This window comes from Micropterus dolomieu, linkage group LG16, assembly GCF_021292245.1.
Source record: "Micropterus dolomieu isolate WLL.071019.BEF.003 ecotype Adirondacks linkage group LG16, ASM2129224v1, whole genome shotgun sequence".
Lineage (NCBI taxonomy): Eukaryota > Metazoa > Chordata > Actinopteri > Centrarchiformes > Centrarchidae > Micropterus > Micropterus dolomieu.
Window position 1 is genome coordinate 22,112,333 of NC_060165.1, and position 20,128 is coordinate 22,132,460.

The 20,128-nt window shown below is 39.3% G+C and overlaps 1 protein-coding gene across 2 annotated transcripts in view; it reads left to right on the forward strand.

The window, feature by feature from the left end:
- Positions 1 to 20,128, forward strand: part of plxnb2a.1 (plexin b2a, tandem duplicate 1) — a 204,804-nt gene that overhangs the window by 148,106 nt on the left and 36,570 nt on the right. For both annotated transcript variants that reach the window (XM_046071716.1, XM_046071717.1), the window contains 14 exons: positions 1,646 to 1,972; positions 2,284 to 2,422; positions 3,393 to 3,538; positions 3,678 to 3,854; positions 5,279 to 5,407; positions 6,782 to 6,882; positions 7,078 to 7,204; positions 14,838 to 15,003; positions 15,617 to 15,728; positions 15,966 to 16,077; positions 17,067 to 17,168; positions 17,256 to 17,351; positions 18,525 to 18,612; positions 18,785 to 18,948. In XM_046071716.1, coding sequence (XP_045927672.1) covers positions 1,646 to 1,972; positions 2,284 to 2,422; positions 3,393 to 3,538; positions 3,678 to 3,854; positions 5,279 to 5,407; positions 6,782 to 6,882; positions 7,078 to 7,204; positions 14,838 to 15,003; positions 15,617 to 15,728; positions 15,966 to 16,077; positions 17,067 to 17,168; positions 17,256 to 17,351; positions 18,525 to 18,612; positions 18,785 to 18,948 — 1,986 coding nt within the window. The remainder of the gene's footprint in view (positions 1 to 1,645; positions 1,973 to 2,283; positions 2,423 to 3,392; positions 3,539 to 3,677; positions 3,855 to 5,278; positions 5,408 to 6,781; positions 6,883 to 7,077; positions 7,205 to 14,837; positions 15,004 to 15,616; positions 15,729 to 15,965; positions 16,078 to 17,066; positions 17,169 to 17,255; positions 17,352 to 18,524; positions 18,613 to 18,784; positions 18,949 to 20,128) is intronic.

Genomic DNA, 20,128 nt, shown 5'->3' on the forward strand with positions numbered 1-20,128 from the left:
AATAAAATTGCAATTTGTGTGGAGAAATGAAATTGGCAACCATATGGGAAATGAACGCTCTTGTCAGTTAGTCACACAGTATCAGTGGATAGATCTTTACAAGATGTTTTATGATGTTCTGGTCCTGTTGCTTATTCACACCCAGCAGACATAAAGAAACATTAGTATTGACATTATGTCATACATAATGAACATAAGTCCAATATTTGCTCTTTTTTTTTTAGCTCTGTTTTGGTCACAAACAAACTGCTTAAAAAAAAAATACCTGGCTCTTCAGCTATTTCACCTTCTTCATCTAGTTGCTTGATCTATTGTTAACATAAAGATATTGATAAGTGTAGCTTCCTAATGCAAGTCACAAGTCATGATTAAAGTCTTTGGGTGCTAAATGGGGAGGTGATGGGGCAGTGGATAAGACACATGCCTTTGGTGTGAGAGACCCGGGTTTGATTCCTACTGTGAGACATCCACCAATGTGTCCCTGAGCAAGACACTTAACCCCTAGTTGCTCCAGAGGCGTGCAACCTCTGACATGTATAGCAATTTTAAGTCGCTTTGGATAAAAGCTAAATAAATAAATGTAAATGTTGACCATTGGATTGAAACAGCATTTGACTATTTTCCTCTTAATGTTGTGAGTTTTACATAACTTTTTGGTACAAAGGCCTGATGATAAACTGTGTAAACTGTGTGACACTGTTGTTCGGTCGTTCCGCAGTCTCAAGTCAGATCAAGTCTCCGACAAGTTAAGTCGTAATTGCGACATTGCAGTCCATGCCTCCAGTCTCAAGTCTACAACTGGAGCTTAACACATAAAGAAAACGTATATAAAGCACTTTGTCTTAATGACAAAATGAAAACAAGACCTTTTTCAGATGCTGCTGTTATGATTAGTTTCAGCGCTGATGAGGAAAACCTAGGATTTGGACCCAGGCGCAGTCACCAGGCAGAGCAGATTTGTTAATAAAATGTGGAACTTACAATGATGGTGAGGCAGGCGGTTCAAAACAAGGCAAAATTAATCCAGACAAAGAAGCAAATTAATCCAATACGGCATTAATTAGAGTGCAACAACAACATCAGGGCTGAGTGATAAACATAGATGAAGTAGTGGTATGAAATAGCAAAGAATGAGGGGAACAGACCGACTAAGTACCGCAGTGAGGAGGACATAACGAGACACAGGTGAACTCAATGACACCAGGGACAGAACAACTTCAAAATAAAACAGGAAATACAGGATACATGAAACACAAACACCCCAGAAACGTGACAGCCTCATTACTAGGGTTGGTTAGGTATTGTTTAAAATTTTTACGATACCGGTACCAAAACCAGTACCCTTGAAGTGGTACAGATACCAATGGAGTACTTCATTTGATACCTTGCTATTTTTTTGTTGTTATGGACAAGCAAGGAGATCTTTTTCTTTTTTAAAAAACCTGTTATATAAAAATATTGGGAAACTGTATCATATCGCTCCTCATCCTAATTAGGTCATCCTCAGAGGAAGGAGGAATTTAAGTTAACCAACTTGAGACGTTTCGATACTACTCGATACTGGTCTGTTTCAGTCGATTAGCGGTATCGCTGCTCGATACCCATCCCTACTCATTACATAAGTTTGATGTTTCTTCTGTCTTAGGTTGGAAAGGGGTACGGCAGCCACGACAGCACCAAGCTGATCTCCACCCGCATCCTCAAGGACTATGGTGATTGGGTGGTTTTTGACAGCATCATAGAGGCCTCAGCGGTCCAGGCCAACCCCTTCGTCCTGCGGTACCTCCACGACTTCCGCTTTGCTTTCAAAGACGGCGGCTTTGTGTACTTCCTGTTCTCGCGGACGCTGGGGGTTCAGGACACCAAGAACTTCACCTTCATCTCCAGGATGTGCGAGAACGATCAGGGTTATTACTCCTACACCGAGCTGCAGCTCAACTGCAGCGCTACCAACAAGTACAACAAAGCTCAGGTAATGATAATACACTCTTCAGCCACTGGGTCGCCGCAGCATTTTTTTTTAGGGCAGCAGTGATTTGGAAAAACACATTTGGACATTTCACGTTTGGATGCGTTTGTGTTAAATTGGAGCCTTTTTGAGAATGCCTCGATCCTGACCCTGGAAAAAAACTTTATAAATTGGATTTAAAATGCTCTTGAACTTGAAATAGCTTCAACATATGGGGTCTTTACTCTCACTGTACCACTGTTATATCAGCTAAATACATATTTTTATTGTGAACATCTAACATTCAGCATTTTTATCTCTTCCTCGTCTCCCAGGCCGCCTATGTAGCAACACCAGGTGATGTTTTGGCTCAGGCTATGACCAAATCAGGCCAGTACGGACCAGTTTCAGCCTCTGACAAGGTGCTGTTTGTCACCTTCACCTCTGATGAAGACCCACTTACTTCTGCCTTGTGTAGGTGTCATCTGAATATAGGCTGGTGTTCCTTGTATTTTATGTTGGCTGACGGTTGTCTGTTAGTTGCCATTTATAACCATGTGGCTCTGAAATATATTTATATTTCACAAATCCTTTTGTTCAACACAAATCTGTTAATAAATCTGAGGTTCAGAGTTCATTCTTGACCTTGGAAACAGCAGCTGATAAAACAAATGTACTGCACATTTTACTAAGTAAATACTCTGGAGCTTTTGATCATTTTGCATGATCTTCATCAACAGAGCGAAAGTTCAAAGTGCATTCCTCTACTTTAAACCTCAGCTTTTGAGCCAACATGGACGAGAAGTCGTTAAAGTGCTCAGAGAAAAATGGCAGTTTTCTCAGATATGTTCACATAACAGCAGGGTAACTTTATCTGGCGATGAAGATCATGTTATATGACAGAAAGCTCCAGAACAGCAACTTGTGGTGAGAATGTGCAGAAATGATTCTACGCAGCCAGACAAATCTGTCAATACAGCTGTTTAACACCTTAAGAGAGTGATCAAAACCCAGATTTTCCATTATATTGAAAATAATTTAAATGGTTATACAGTTAAAAAATTTCTCTATTTTCTTTTTACCCAATAACATACTGTTATTTAATAATATACTGTTATTTGGTTTTGAGTCCAAAAGTGAAAGAGTGATTATTATTTTCCTTAGGTCGCCCTATTCTTAGAGGTGTGGACAGTCTTGACAAAAATGCGCCGCAGTTGAAAGTTTTGTGTAACCTCATTAGGATGTACACATTCTTTGCAGACATTTCACCTACAGTAAAGGTTTCTTTTATCAAAAAAAACACTGTAAATAGTTCGGACTTGCAATCCTTAAATATTTTTGTTTGTGATTTTTGACAGAAAACATGGACTCATTTCAGCTAAATAGAATACTTAAAACTGGTGGAAAACAGGTAAAAATTGTGTGTTTTTGCTCCTGTTGATAGGTATGTACCCTCTGCAGTCTATAAATAAGAGGCTGGTGGAGATAATAGGAGCCTGTTACAGCAACACCGGTATCATTAACGAGAAGTCTGCTGTCTACTCGCCTTACTCCTCCAAGTCTGAAGAGCTGTGTCTCAGCAGTAATCAGGTGAGGAACTATGCCTTTGTGTGAGAGATAAAAAGAGACTGAAATAAGAGCGAGATAAATATTGACAATGCGTCAAAAATTCAGTATTAATATGAATATTCTACTAGTGATTTTAATTTCTGTTCTGCTTCATCAAAAGCACATGGCCCTCAACTACAAGTGTGGAGCCGAGTTCCTGCCTTCCCCATTGGCCAGCAAGGCCGAGTTCGCCTTAACAGCTGAGCCCCAATTAATCCGAAAGGTTCACATGACCGCCGTGGCTGTGGCTGTGGAAATGGGGCACGCTGTGGCGTTTCTGGGCACCGCCACTGGAGAGGTAAAGACTCCCCGGCTGACTTTTCACCATTCATTCAGTTTTACAATCCTTAGTCTTAGCTTTGGTGTGTAAACAATAAATATAAATAGCTAAATAAAAGTTATTAATGTTTTCTGATGATGTTAAAGGTTTGTATTGACTGAAAAGACTGTAGTCAAGTAGGCCTATATTGTTAATGGTCTTAGGGACATCATGAACCACACATACCCAAGGAAAAGAGTCTTGTACTGAGTAGCTAAAAACGTTAGCTAGATATCTCACCAGCTAGTTATCTGGCTAGTTAGCCGGTTAGCTTATTATAGTGCTCGCAAGAAAGTTAGGGGCAGTTGTCAAACCAGAGATCGCAGTATAAATCTAAGGTCTTAACAGCTAGGCTACCAGGACGCCTCTCTAGAAAGCTCACCAGCTAGTTGGCTCATCAGCTGATCATATAATTCTGGAGATGCACAACCTGTCAGTCGGTTATGTTGTTATATCATATTATAAACTGTTTGTGGCAAAACCAAAGAGTTATACAGTAAGAAATGACTGTTCGGGCGTTTGAGTACCACAGTAGGTTTGTATTGTGGTTAATATTTTAGAATTCAATAAGAAAAGACTAAATTATAGTTAAATAATTAATTAAATAATTATTTGGATTTAAAGCATTTCTTAGTTTCCTGGAAATGAACTGATATCTAACTGTTACTACCAACATTTAGTATTGTGGTACTACTAGTAATTATAGAGAAAATGTACAAATAAATGCACGCATCCAATCAATTCCTAGTGACTGCACATTGTTCTGGAGATGGTGAAGTGGATAAGACACATGCCTTTGTTTGAGAGACTCAAACTCAGGTTCAATTCCCACTGTCCTCCAATGCATCCACCAAAGTGTCCCTGATCAAGACACTTAACCCCTTGTTGCTACAGAGGCGTGCGACCTCTGACATACTTAGCAATTGTAAGTCGCATTGGAAAAAAGCGTCAGCTAAATGAATAAATGTAATGTTGTAATAATTCTGCACAAAAATGTGATTTGTCTACTGGTTAGCATACTATTAGAAAAACAGGAAGGATCAAGTTTTCAATAATCCATTTATACATTTTTATTTTGGTTCACAGTTCTTTCAATGACATTTTCAGGAAATAAACAAGAGTTTAAACTCAACACAGTACACTAAACCTATATAAATATCTCATAACCTTGTCTACAAATTCCCCTTTATTGTTTTACTAAAAAACACAGTTTTCCAGGAAACCTCCAAATAAAGAGACCAGCTTTTTATAATACATTTTATTTGCTGCAGTCCTAAACTGCTGTGAATGAGCTTTCTATCCTGAGAAAGCTGGACATTTTTTCCTTCTTGTCTGTACAAAGGAGAAAATCCAGAGTGCAGAGTGGGTCAAAGTGTGTTAATGCAGTATTTGTGTTTCTATAGATGCTGAAGGTACATCTGTCGGCCCATCCTGAGGTGTACTCGCGAGTTGTGATCACGGGAGACAAGGTCAACAAGAACCTGCTGTTCGATTCCAGCCTCCAACACCTGTACATCACCACAGAGAAAAAGGTCAAACTCACTCAGACTTGGACACATTGATCGTTCTTTTTTTTTTTACTAAATCCATTTCTCTCTCCTCCTATCCATCTAACACCTCTGTGTCGCCACATATAAAGAAGGTCAGGGACTCAGTCATGTGCTTACTTCTACTGTTTCATTTCATCCATCACGCCATGAGTCATTTATTCTGACCGTCTTATTTGATCATTTATTCGTTCGTTCGACTAACGCCGATACATCCGTCTGCATTACCACACAGGAGTCAGCCATTGATTTATTCACTCATTCTCTTTTCTCTTCATCTGTCTTTCTCTTCTTTTGTCCTTTCATCTTTCGGTCGCCATCATTCTCTGACGCCACACCGAAGTGAAATTGATGTTATTGATTCAGAAATGAATTAATTAGAATGCACTTCAAGAGGGCAATTTACTTTGATCAAGTCAAGTGACGATACTCGAGCTTGTTCCATCTGCTCATTTAAATTTATTAGACCGAGCTCTTCTTGTCAGAGAGGAAAATTATTTCCACAGCTGGCTGGAAGAACTTCTCTACTAAAAATACCATCCATCCAAATCAAGACCAAGAAAATAATACACAGGGTAAATACTAAGTGACGTATATCTTGGGTGTAACTCTGAGCACATGATTAATCATTAACCCTGCATTCATGTGGCGTTATAATCAGAAAAATGTGTTCACAACTGGGACTATTCGCTTGAATGCCCCCTCAACTACGACTTGCAAAGTCAGCGAAAACTTTGGTACTCGATTTGTAGTTGACGTCGTATCACGCAAAAACATCACAGATCACAGTAAATGCTTTTTGTATGTAATTTTTAGTATGGTATTAGGTTAGCTGCTGTCTACGTAGATGACTTAAAGCTTATGAAAACACAGAAGTAGGAAAAACAACTTCCCAACTCGGGAAGTGGAACCATCCGAGGAGTACCTGAATGCAGCATAAGGCAGTGCATTAAATCTGACAGCTGGGAAAGTAAAACCGTACAAACACAAAACCAAAACACATGTCCCAAATGCATCTCAGCATTTATCACCTGTATTTTTCTCCAGACATTCTTCTTTTTAAAAAAAACAAACAAGAAACAGGATAAGTCTTTTCTGTACGGTGTCCATTTCAGGCCAAGCTTGTCAGGCTCAGCTCTGTACTGTCAGCCTACAGTACAGTAAATAAACGTTGCAAGGATATCATTATCTCTGATGTCCATCGTGAGAAACTGTCCATAAATCTGCTTAAAAATCAGACCTTGCCTGAGAATCATCCATTTTTTTTGTCCTAATCGAAAGGGTTACCTCTTACCCTTAAGCTGCATGTTGTTCACAATTACAGCTCATTCACAATAAAAGTCTGACTTCTATATGCAGATCACAATGGTTGCAGTCCAGGAATGCCACCTGAAGACAGACTGCCACTCCTGCGTCTCGCTGAAGGATCCGTACTGTGGCTGGTGTGTCCTGGAGGGAAAGTGAGTCAATCTGTCTGTGTGTATAAAGGTTTCAAACAAACATCATGTGTTTCCATCGTGTATGTATTAATTAAACTAAGGTAACACTATCGCTTTTTCTGTTATTTAGTGAAACGTTTTAATTGAGTCAAATTTCTGAGATGAGATCGAACTATTAGGGAAGTTTGATATTATCTCCATCTGCTTGACTCGCAGGTGCACCAGGAAGCAGGAGTGTAGGAGGTCGACGGAGGAAAACACCTGGCTGTGGTCACCCAATCAGCAGTGTGTTCGGATCCAGAGCTTCAACCCTCCAAACCTCAGCTGCAAAAAGACACAGCAGGTAGGAAGTAGAGAGTGATACCGATGGTGTGAATGAACATGCATATTATTCAGAGTCTTTCCCGCTGCGGAGTGGAATCCCCCCTGAGCCAAATTCAGTTCTTGCTGAGCTCTGCTAAATTTAAACCAGTCAAACCTCCTGAAACTCTCGCAGACTTGGAGGGCTATGTGTTATCAGCAGCTTTTCAAACAGGCTCCTAACGTGGTCCGCCAGAGGCCCTCAAGGGAGTTACAAAGAAATAAATACATTTTTAATGAACAGTGGCATTATAATTTACTATTTTTGGATATGAGCCAGATGTATATTGCATAGAATCTATATTGTTTGTGCTGACAGTTGCTTTGACTCTGGAGTTTCTGGGCTGATTCAGCTCATAAAGTGAAATAATGCTTGCTTGGAAATGTTGTGTCACACCCAGAAACTGCTGATGATAACTTGTTTTGGTGAATCACATATGAGCAACAGGATCAACAGTACTGATTTCAGTTAGGTTCAAAACAACACGGTTATACCTGATGAATGCTAAATAATAAGTATGTTGCTGTCAATTAATTGCACGTGTCCTCCCCTTTCAGGAACTGTTGCTAAGTCTGTCAAGCTTTTCCATTCTTGCACGGAACATGTTTAGTTTACACTTTACAATGATAATTGTGACCAAAAACACAACTACACTTCATCAGCTGTAACTAGCTAGCTAATTAAGCTAGCGTTTGTTTCAAGAGTTGGTTAAAAGCCTCCTGCTGACTTTTTTAAAAATGTTTCCATCTGATTCATTTTAAAATGAGAACCCCGTAAAAGGGTTTAAAACGTTCACTTGATGGCTTTCTAGATGCTATCATGCTAAAAGACTCTGGCTAAACCTCAAAAGTTGATAATATAATACATGGACACTGTTTGACTCTTAGCTTACATAATTAGTTATTATTTTCAAATAGCATTTTTGTTTTTTTACTTTTAACCTTACAGAAGAAAGGAAGATGATGATGTAAGTGCAAAAGTAATTCTACCTCGGTTAACAAGTTTGACTGTGGTTACTGGAGTGTTAAACTTTCCCAAATCTAGAGCAGTTCAAGTTAACCTACACATCTGGAACTGGCTTCCACACAGTGGTGAAATACTTCATAGTGAATGTGACAGCCATGAATGGGTTTTTTTTTATATAACCTGCAGTCTAATCTGGTTGGCTAACAGTTAGCTAATGATATGCTAACTATTTGCTGTAGTAGTGGAAGAAGTACTAAGACCTTTTTTATTTAAGTAAAAGTAGCCATACCACAGTGTAGAAATAACTATTACCAGCATTTAAACTTTGCCTAAAGTAAAAGTACCAAACCTTTTAACTAGTGATGTGCGATACCACTTAATTCCTATCCAATCCAATACCAAGTAATACCCAGGCTGGTATTGCCGATACCAATAGTTTTTACATATTTCTAGTTTAATGTAACCTCCCCCCTCCCGTTTCTGTATTTATGAAAGAAATAAGGAGCAGGCTGTGGCCTTACCAATTCAAAATAATAGCTGCATAATGACAAGACATCAAACTACTGTCATATTCTTTAATTATAGCCTAATAAAAATATCCTGCTCAGAACTACCGCTTCATATCATCATCCTATTACTTTCAGTTAATCTCAGATGTTTAGCGAAGTTTGCAGTGTTGCCAAAGTATTAAACTCACAAACTTTGCTCACACATCACACAGAGCATCATTGTTACATTCACAGCTAAAATACAGCCAGATGTGTCTGTTTCTACAGTCAGCCAGAGTCTGTATTCAATCGCAGGAAATGTAAAAGGCTGCAGCGGCTCACTTCAAAGAAGAAGCTCTGTCACAGAGCCGTAGTGCAAGCATGACTTTGACAGGCAGAAGGAAAAGTAGTTCCTATGAACAGAGTATAATTAGACCATCCTGGTGGCAGTAAGATACTTATAATAAAACACACACTCACTCCAAATGACTGAGTTTAGATATCGATCCTTTTATATGAGTATCGATCCTGGAGCAGGAAACGTTGGTATCAGAAATATCGATACTTTAGGATCGATCCGCACATCACTACTTTTAACGTAACCTGCAATCTAATCTGGTCGGCTAACAGTTAGCTAATGATATGTGGATATGTGGACTTTAGTAGTGGAAGAACTACTAAGACCTTTTTATTTAAGTGAAGTAGCCATACCGCAGTGATGGTAATGTTGACTCAAGTAAAAGTATTAGCATCAAAATATACTTAAAGTACTTACGAGCTTACAGAATATGTTATAGTATATTTTATATTATATTTTTGGCTCTATAAAAAGTAAATAAAGGCATCACCATCCAAACATATCTGTTGTGTCTTTTTTACTACAGAGATTTTTAAATTCTAAATCAAAATGCTGTGGCAGCCATTTTAAACTGAACCTAACGTCTGAACATGCTGAATTAATGAGGAATTGATCTAAGAGCCAGAAAGACCCGTCGTCCTTCAAGACACCAGACTATCGACTGACTTTCCCTTGCTCCGGTTGATCTGAAAGCAGAAATGTGTTTTGTATGTAGATTGTAACGTTGGTGATTTTAGTAACATTGTTGTCACAGTCAACCTCATCAGACATGCAGAGTCAACAAAACATCATTATGGGTGCGTGATAATTACAATCAGGTCAGGTTATAATAAACAATATGCAAATAGAAGTAGGTGAATCCTTTTGAAGTGCAACTGCAAAAAACTTTGCATTTAGTTTATTACGTCTGGTTACTTCAAGAGCTGTTTTTCGGTCCTTGGGGGCAAGTTTAAGTCAATTGTCAAGTCAGCTGAGACAAGTTCGTGTAAAGTTTCAAGTCCATTTAAAGCAAAATTTAAAGTCATATTTTCCTTGAGGGCAAGGCCAGGTCGCAGGTCAGGTTAATAAGCAAATTTCAAATGAACCACCTATCATTTATCCTGATCATTTAAAAAAATATCACTTTAAATGTTTTTCAGCAACATGTCATGATGTCAAAAACAGAGCTTAAAGAGAGTGAATATTGCACTTACATTAATCAGGTGACACAAACACAACTCCAAACTATTGATAATGTTGCTCTCTAACTGCTGGATGTGTAAATGAGCAACTGTTTGCACACAAGTTCACCACAGCAATTTAAAGAGGTGGTATTATGCTCATTTTCAGGTTCAAAATCTTATTTAGGGGTTGTACCAGAACAGGTTTACATGGTTTAATTTTCACTTATTTTTTGTCATACTTCACATTGCTGCAGCTCCTCTTTTCACCCTGTGTTGAAGGCTTCGTTTTAGCTGTGGAGTGATACATCTTGTCTCTAAATGATCTTTGTTGAGAGTTGCACATGCACAGTTCCTAGTTAAGGACTACTAGCCAATCAGAAGCAGAGAAGGGCGGGTCAGTGAGAAGCCGGTAAACGGCTTCATTTCAGCTGTACATGTTGCCGACCAGCTTGGCAACATGGACTGGAGCAAGAGTTTCAGAGTGGTGAGTTATTAATCTGTAACAAAAGTATCTTTCATCCATAAAGTTTTAACTGAGCTCTGTCTCTACATCACAGGAACAACTTTATGTCCACTGACTGCCTGGAGGGTAGCTAGTGTTTGGAAGGGAGAGGAGAGCTGTGTGCTGCAGCTCACTGTTTTTCCACCAGTGTTTTTGAGGGCGTGTCGTAGTAGCCGCTTGGCGAGCGTTATATGAGGCGTATTTCCCTTTCATCCATGTGACGTCACAGGGATGAAAGAGAAACAGCTGGACTACAAACGAGCTGTTTTCAGGCAGTTCAGAGCAGAGTTTTCTGTGGGAGATGGGAACTCCCTTTGGGCTGGACATTCTTGCAAACCTATTACATGCATAAAAAAGCTATAAAACTCAATAAATGAGAGGCAAGAAGCATAATATGACCTCATTAAAAGGTCAAAATTATTTTTACTACTTGCGTATGCTGCTGCCAAGTGACGAAAAGAAAAAAGTTATTGCAGGTCCAAGTAAAGTCACATGTCTTTGTAAACAAATTCAAGATTTAAGGCTTTCTGCTTTGGATGCTAAAAGTTATTAATAGTATTTCTTTTTCACACAATTGAGACAAAGTCCTGTCAATGCACAGAACTACTGATTAAATATGCAAGCTGTGTGGGACAACAACCCTGTCTGCTACAAATACGTTTACATTCTACTGATTTGCTTTGTCAAATATAGTTTGGAGGAATAATAATTGCTGCCTTGTTCCAATCAAGGATTTGTGACATTGTTATACTGCACAAACAGTCTGATTGGAGGTCAGGATGAATAGCTGTGTGTACAAAGCACAGGGCTTTGAACGTCCTACATGTTTTTAAGTTTAGGCCTCTAGAAGTTTTCGGTATGGTTAATTTTAGGGAAAGATTGTGCTTTTAGTTAAATATTGGAAAAGGGTGTTCTATTTAATCCTTTTTTTCCACACCCACAATTGTAAAAATATATATATGATGAGTTGTGGAGTATGAACAGACCAGATTAAGGTAGTAGGGTTCATGAGGGTCCAACACCACCATCTTTCACTAACCTTAATTCATTAAAAGCATAAAGCAGCAACATGTATTTGCTATAGCAAGTTTTATAAGACAGAGTTTCTATGCAAGGTCTGCCTGCTGCTGTCTTTTACATTTTTTTTTTTTTTTTTTAATAGTCCAAGATTGTACCAACTTCAAAATTTTTGCTTTGAACTATTAAATGAAGCCCTTTGGGAGTCAGGTAGTGTTGTAGTGCTCGAGACCGGTCTTGAGACCACTTTTTGATGGTCTTGGTCTCATCTCGGACTCAACCACATTTGTTCTCGGTCATTGAGGACTTGGGATTTTATTTCAAGACCAGTCAAGACCACAACTTTGGGAATATCAATAAATTGTCTGGTTTATTTGTTTACATTCTAATTTTTTTATTGGATGTGAATTGTATTGCTTCAAATGTAACCATCCATCCACTCATCTTCATCCGCCTATCCGGGGTCGGGTCGCGGGGCAAATGCATCCTATAACCCTAATTAACCCTAATTGTGTTGTTACTGTTGACGACTGTCCTCCCTCCTCACAATGGTAAGCATGGAAAAGGAGCGTTGAATAAAGATGCTTACGTTGATTTCAGCTCTTAGTGTTTGTATGTGGGGGGTTTAATTGGAATATGGATCTTTCAGATCAATTTGAGAAGTACCTATGATCTCGTTCCACATTTTATTATATGTCATGTAATGTGGGGAACTGGTCTTGGTCTTGACTCGGTCTCGCCCTCCTTCGGTCTTGGTCTCAGCCCCTAAAAGTGTTGGTCTTATCTTGATCTCGATAAACTCTGGTCTTGGTCTTTTCAAGTCTCTGAGTCCTCTGTTTGTGACTGAAGTCTGTCTCAAATCAGCTGTCGTGTCTGCAGCTCTGCTCATTTCTGATGGGATTTTAATTTCTCATGCATCATATTGTGCTTCAGATAGCGATGTTATAATCTGTTAACATCACAAAAACAATCAGAAATTCTGATCAGGAAATGGAATGATTGTACAGCTTTGTGCACAAGTGTTTTAATTTGGTCTTCATTTCCTTTGAATCCTTTGAGATGACGTTAGTTTCTGGTGGGGAGGAGTCGAGTCCAGCTCTCTCTAAACACAACAACTCTTTAAGTTTGACCTCAGCAAATACCAGAATTAATTTAGGCCCAGATGGGTGAATTTTCTGCATGTTAATTAGGGAGTCTGGGACCATCGTCTCTGTTGCAGCCCCTTGTTTGATTTAGTAAAGACGGTTGGATTTTGGCTTTAAAAAACTTTGCTTCATGCAGCTTTACGTTCTTAAAAAGAGGAAAAAGTCTCCGGTGAATTCATTCAGGGGCTTTTCAGTTAGCTAAGATCAAAAAGTCTGAAATTAAAACTTAAGCAGCGAAATTAAAACTGTTGAGGTCAGCGAGGCGTAATGAGGAGCTGATGTTTCAACAGCACAGCTGAATAGTAATTATTACTCCACCACACACACAAACGACACGAGACTGCATACACACGTGCAAAGACAGTTGTATGCACAATTTGTCAAGGTCAGCCATTTGAACTTTCTTACTTATTTTCTCTCAATTACACATATTGCTTTCTTGCTTATTAACACACACGTACTGTCTGTCTCCATTACCCTCTCTAAGTGTTATTAACAAGAATGTGGATGTAGGGGTGCCAGTTAGCTCTCTGCTACGGCAGAGTCCTTGCCGGTTCGAGTCCAACCCGTAGCCCTTTGTTGCATGTGAACCCCTCTCTCTCTTGCCTGTTTCCTGTTTATCTCAACTGTCCTGTCATACATAAAAGCTGACAAATAATGATGAACAAAATATTACTGAAAACAGTCAACATGTATGGTTTCAAATAAAAGTAATAAATAAATACATCCGTCTTAAAACAGCAGTCAGGTGCCCATATGACCATTGAAACAGGGTTTGATTGTTGTAATCATTACTCCTATTCATACTAGCCATTAAAACATCCCTAATATGAGGCTGAGTTAATCAAGTCAAGTAGAAATCTTACAAAGTTACTGTGTTTTAAGTCGGATAGTCCCCCTTTGAACAGGAGGAGTGATTATAGCCAGAAAACATATTTCAAAGTTCATATTGGCATCTAACTTGTTTTAAGGCTGTGTTAAAAAATTACAACCCATCCTTGGACGAGATTATTCAGTTTGTAATTTCCATATTCCAGACATTGTTTTTACTCTTCGCTTTGTCTTTGAACATGTTAATTGTAATGAAGGAATTTGTCATGCACTGGAGCAGTATAGATCTTGTATGTGTTTTTAATAGATTTTTGATGGCAGAGGAGTTCTGTTGAGTAAAGTCAGGTGATGTGACTATATGTAAAGTGACATAATAGAAGTTTGCCAGTCCTCAGAGATTTTTGAGCCTGGAAGTGTTAACAGTATATCTAAGAAAATAATCTACTTACTACTCCATTTACTGCCTTTTGGAGCTTTTAACTGCACTTTATATCAAGGTAACTGTTCCTTTAACATCTCTGGTTATGTTGGGAAAATTAGATTTACAGGCTATTTACACCAGTGTGATTAAGTACATCGTCAAGTTTGGCCAAAACTAGCCGAAAATGTCTATTCCCATTTGTTTTTTAATCTATAAAACAATTGAATTTCCAAATAATGTAATATATTACAATATATATTTGTAGTACACTATAAAGTTAAATATATGGTGATAAAACTTTTACGATTACCAAGCAGACCTTGTGTAGAGGTGTAAGATGTTGGCTACACAAACAACGCTTGTTTGCATGATTAAAGTTGTTGTTGGTTGTGGACTTTTGATTTTCGGGATAAATAAGATTAAATAAAGCGAGCCCAATTTTTTAATATTGCATATAAATGCATATAATTATTATCTTAATTACTCTGTCACATCCAGATTTTGTCTGTCACTCATCTCAAACACTCCCTTTCTCTGTGTACCACTAACTAACATGTCTCGTTTCTTTATCTCACTGCAGCCAGTAGAGATGTGAGATGAAAAATAACTACTCTCAACTCTCGACATTTTTCTCCTGATTCCTCCTCTCTCAGTCTGCCTCCCTCTGATACTCCTTCATGTGTCCTTTAATCCCACTCCCTCTCTTTTTACACTCCTTCTCTAGGTTGAGATCAACATACCCACACTCCCCAGTCTGAGCACCTCTGATAGGCTGTGGTGTGTTTTCGGCTCTGTCATCAAGGACGCTGTGATGTCCATAAGCAGTCGTGGACAGGTCACCTGTTCGCTGCCGGACCCCGTGGAAATCCCACCCACTCCTGACCAGCAGGGTAAGTGGACACATGGAGGATTTACAAGATGCACAAGTGTTTATTGATATATGGATTCATTTGTTATTTCATTTGGAGAATTTGTTTGATTGAGTTGCATCTGGCATGCAGAAATTTCTACCCTTCACTGACTTACTGTGTGACAAAGAACTGTTGGATTATAAAGACTGAGGGCCCTATTTAAAATATCTAAAGCATATGCTCTAAAGCGCATGGTGCAAGTGCATTTAGGTCGTGTGCAACTGCGCATAATCTGGGCATTAAGTAAGGTGCAAGATAAAAAGGGGTTGTATTTAGTCTCTTCATTAATCATAGGTGTGTTTTGGGTGTAACATCTCACATTAAAAGCTCAGAAAATCAGAAACGTATCACAGCAATTTCCCAAATGTCTACATATTTCTTTGGATATCTTTAAACCAAAACTTGGAGCTTTTGGTGAACAGTACTCAACCTGGGAGGAAGTACTGCCTGTGAGACTGAACTCGGGGAAAAAAGTCTTTGTAGCATTATATTTTTGAATGTCACAGATACTCTTCAGTGTTTTTAAAATTTCAGTTGTCTTGTTATTCTTTATTTTGTCTCTCGCTTTAAAACTGTGTGTGTGTGTGTTCAGATTATGTGTCCGTCCCAGTCAAGGTTCTGGTGAACAACAACATCGATGTGACGTCTGGAGAGTATCACTTCTACAACTGCGCCGCTACGGTCAGGAAGAACCCAAACACACCGTAAGACACACACACACATATCCTTGTGTCACTATCTTCATAGCCCTAACCTTATCCTAATTTTAACCCTTAAACCAAGTCCTAACCCTTAAACAGCCCTTTGAACCTGTGGGGTCTGACCGCTTTGTAGGGACCAAAATGAAACGTTTTTTTGGACCCCACAAATATACTAGAACAAGCCCACACACACACTTGAATGGCGTGTATCATAAGTTTTTGGTGTTGTTGTGTTTTCAGGTGTATAGCGTGTGTGACCAGTGAATGGAGCTGTCAGTGGAACGCTCAGGATCACAGCTGCAGTGACAGAGAAGATGGCGTAAATGAAGACCACATAGTTAAACCACAACAGGTAGGCGTTTCTGTGCTGTACACGTTTTTGGGAGGATTTTGTAAATCCGCACTCAAATGCTGCACACTTTTTCTTTTTCCATTCTGTTTAAACCAAGTATTTCTGCATAGTTGCAAAGATTAGAGACTTCTGTTTGTAATAATAATATTAATAATAATCAGTCATTTAGCTGATACTTTTATCCAAAGCAGCTTACAATTGCTATACATGTCAGAGGTCGCACGCCTCTGGAGCAACTGGGGGTTAAGTGTCTTATCCGCTGCTCCATCAGCACCCCGTATTTGTAGAATTAGATTCCTGTTGTTGCTGTATTCTTTCCAACATTTCCAAGAGCTGAAAAAAGATATAATTTCCAAAATGCACAATAGGTTTTTATCTGAAGAAATATTCTGCTACAGTCTGTACTTGTTGGCACTTAGCATTTTAAAAACAAAATTTTGCTGCACACAAAGGGAGGCGCACACCTGTATTAACAAGCGTTCTAGCAGCAATCTAACAGCATCACAAATTACATTTATATAAAATCTATTTTGGCTCTAGTAGGTTGTGACATTTTTACCAGGTTACAACCCTCGTCTCACTCGACTCACGAGTGAGTCGGTCACTCCAAACTTATGCACTGGACTGATTTTGAGTCCCCGATTAGAAATGTACACAATAATAATAATAATCAGCGTAGGAGGCGGATTTATTATTTCATCATTATTTAATGTCCTTTATGTCCTATTTTATGTCTCCCAACAAACTTCACAGATAAAGTCCCTACAGTTTGACATTAAATACAAGATGTATGATGTTTAGGTTTTAATTAAATAGTGGAATATTTGAATTTATGATGCTAATTTACTGACCACAAATTTACTTTGTCTACAATATTCTTGTTCCCCATCATTTTAGATGATGATTTGAAGGCCTTTACTGTACTAATATGTGTTGATGTGACTGTTAAACTCAATATTTCCTCTACTGGCTGTCTTTCTGTGATAAAGTCGCAGAGGTGTCCTCAGTTTGAGTCACCGGAGCCGCTGCTAATCCCTGTGGGATTTGAAATCCCCATCAGTTTCCAGGGAAGAAACCTGGACATCTACACGGTGAGATCCGTCAGATTGCACATCAACTGGTGAATAAGTTCTTATCATCTGCTGGATGTATTTTATAATGCCCATCTCTGTCTCCAGGGTAAGACGTTTGCCATCGGGACTGAGCTGATGAAACACACAGAGAAGACAGTCATACAGGAGCAAGACTCAAAGTTCAAATTCACAGGTTATGAGGTCAGTATAGAGGACTCTGGACACCCAATGAGCACCAGAGCAGATAATAAAAGCCCATCAACATTGGTGTTATAGCAGAGCACATGGATGTTATAAAGCAACATATAAATAGCTATAATGAGGAAGACATTAAAATAATAAAGTCAACAGGGAAGATAAAAAGAAAAAGCTGTATTTGTCTGTACACTGACGCAGTAGTTGTTTTTTTGCCTCTGCACTAAATAACCTAAATTAAACCCATTTAGTCCACTGAAAGATCCACTCTCTGATTCTTAGCAGCCACCAAATGCATACATTTCCTCCAGGCTCTCTGTTTATGTGTTGAAGCTCATCTTTGAGCCCTACCAGGCGTTTCAAAATCAGGGAGTGTATCATTAATGATAATTAGACAATTAGTGACTCATTAGGGGTTAATTTGTGAGTATATTAACATAATTGTCCATCAGAAAAGCTCAGTTCTATTGTATTTCATGTTGTATTTGTATTGTAATGATTTTTTATTTATTTGTCTTTCAGTTTTAGTAATACTTCAGCTCACGCTACTTTTTAGCTGTTTAACAGGTCCCCGTGTGTCTGACAGTCTAACAATATGATTATTTTATATAAGTCATTGATGTTTCTATGTGTGTGTCAGGGACTTTTTGCTCTCTCTTTTTTTTCTTACACACCCCTCAGCTTTTCCACTTTTCTGCCTCCATTGATCTTCACCTCATGCTGAGTCTAAGACTGCCAATATGTAGCTAAAGAGTGTGTGTGTGTGGGTTTGGGCTTGTTTTACTATATTTGTAGGGGTGCAAAAACCAGGATCCCACTATTCTTGTGGGGTCCGACTGCTTTGCGGGGACCAAAATGCTGGACCCCACAAGTTTAAAGGTTTTTTTTAGGATTTAGCATTGGTTTTATGGTTCAGGTTAGAATTAGGTAAGGCTGGGAAATGCATTACGTCAGTGACAGGTCCCCAAGAAGATAGTGCTACAAGGCTGTGTGTGTGTGTCGCTGCTAATTCTCCTCTCATTATCTCTTGTATTTTTCTCTTTACACACACACATCCTGACGAAAAACTTGATTTATGGCTGCAGGAGTGTGTGTGTTTGTGTGTGGGTGCTGACCTTCACAGTTAGATAGATGCAAAGTGTTAATGCAAAGTGTGTGTGTGTGTGTGTGTGCTTGCAGTTTTCCTATGACAAACAGCAGGAGGTGAACGTATCCTTCCACATCAAAGACAGAAACACTGAGAAGAAGATTGACAGCACCCTGACAGGTTGGTGTGTCCCTTATACAAACGCACACACACTCGCACACAATTCAACAAAGTGTGAATGTGCACTTATTATGCTGTTTGAGTCTCTCTCTGTTATTTCCAATTCAGTTCCAGCTGAATTATGCAAATTAGCGCTAACCTCCTCTTCTTCTTCTCCTCCTCTTCCCGACAGTCGTGCTGTATAACTGCTCAGTGGGAAGAGAAGACTGCAGTCTGTGTAAACACGCCGATGACACCTATCAGTGCGTTTGGTGCTCCGCCACACACACCTGTGTTTACCGGGAGCTCTGTCAGTCACCACAGCCGACACAGTGCCCCAACCCGGAAATCACAGATGTGAGTCATAAAAAAACACCAGAACACTCCCTCTTATATGTCACTATCAAACACTGTATGAGCTTCTTCATGTACAGGACAGGCTCCTGATGTGCTGAAAAGTGATATAAGAAAAGCTCTTTAGGGTCCACACTACTGCGTTTTCGTTTTAAAACGGAGACCTTTTGCTACGTTTGCACCCCCCCCGTCCAGACTAAAACCGCAAAAATGAAGACCTAAAACGGAGAAGTTTGATAACGCTGCAGACCCCGTTTTCGTCTTAAAACTCCGGGTAGCGCTTTAGTGCGGAAGGGACAAAAATCATTCGGAACAATGACTCCGACGCTCACCTTTGCCACTCTGATTGGGTCTCATAAGTCATGCAAAGCAGCCACACGGCGCTACTGACAGAGTTTTTGACTTGGTATTTTTATTAAAATATTTGTCCCATGCAAATAACACTTATCACCTACACTTGTACTTGGACTTCCTGTCTGTTTTCCGCCGCCACAGTCGCTTTAACCTCCCTTGTCACATTCAGTAACAGTCCCAGCTCGCTATTGGTCCATGCATTCTTTGTCTGCATTTCTTTATTCTTTCGCCAAATCTTCTGTAACTAGGGAATAGACCATCTGCTTCATGTTTACACTGGGAACACGCATGCCCAGTGCACCTGAACGCCCACTATGTGTGCGTTTTCAGTCGTTATCATGTAGACACAGATCAACTCGGATATGCACTCAAAACGCTGATGTGGACGGAGATCGTATTTGTATTTGTATTTACTTGTACTTAACTTTATACCTCCACTCTACTACATTTATTTGATAACTTTGTGTAGTTTAAAGTTTCAGATTAATAACACAGAATATAATCAACAAATAAATGATGGTGTGGTATTCCATCGTGGGGAATTCACAAGTTAGAAGTTTATTGAAGCAGCAGGAGGGAATTCTTTTAAATTACTTTTTGGCATATTTGCTAAAACTGTCACTATATTCTGACAGATAATCTCTACATGCTGCGCAGCCCCCCTTCCTCACACATGCTGTCAGTCTGTCAACGAGAGGCATGACGACAATAACTGGGAATAACTTTTGAGGGGGGACAGTGGCGTACTGGCCTTTTTATCCTGCTGTTAGACGTTGTAGCAGCTGCCTCTGAAGCCTGGGGCGCTCTGCCCCGGGAAATGAAGAGCCGG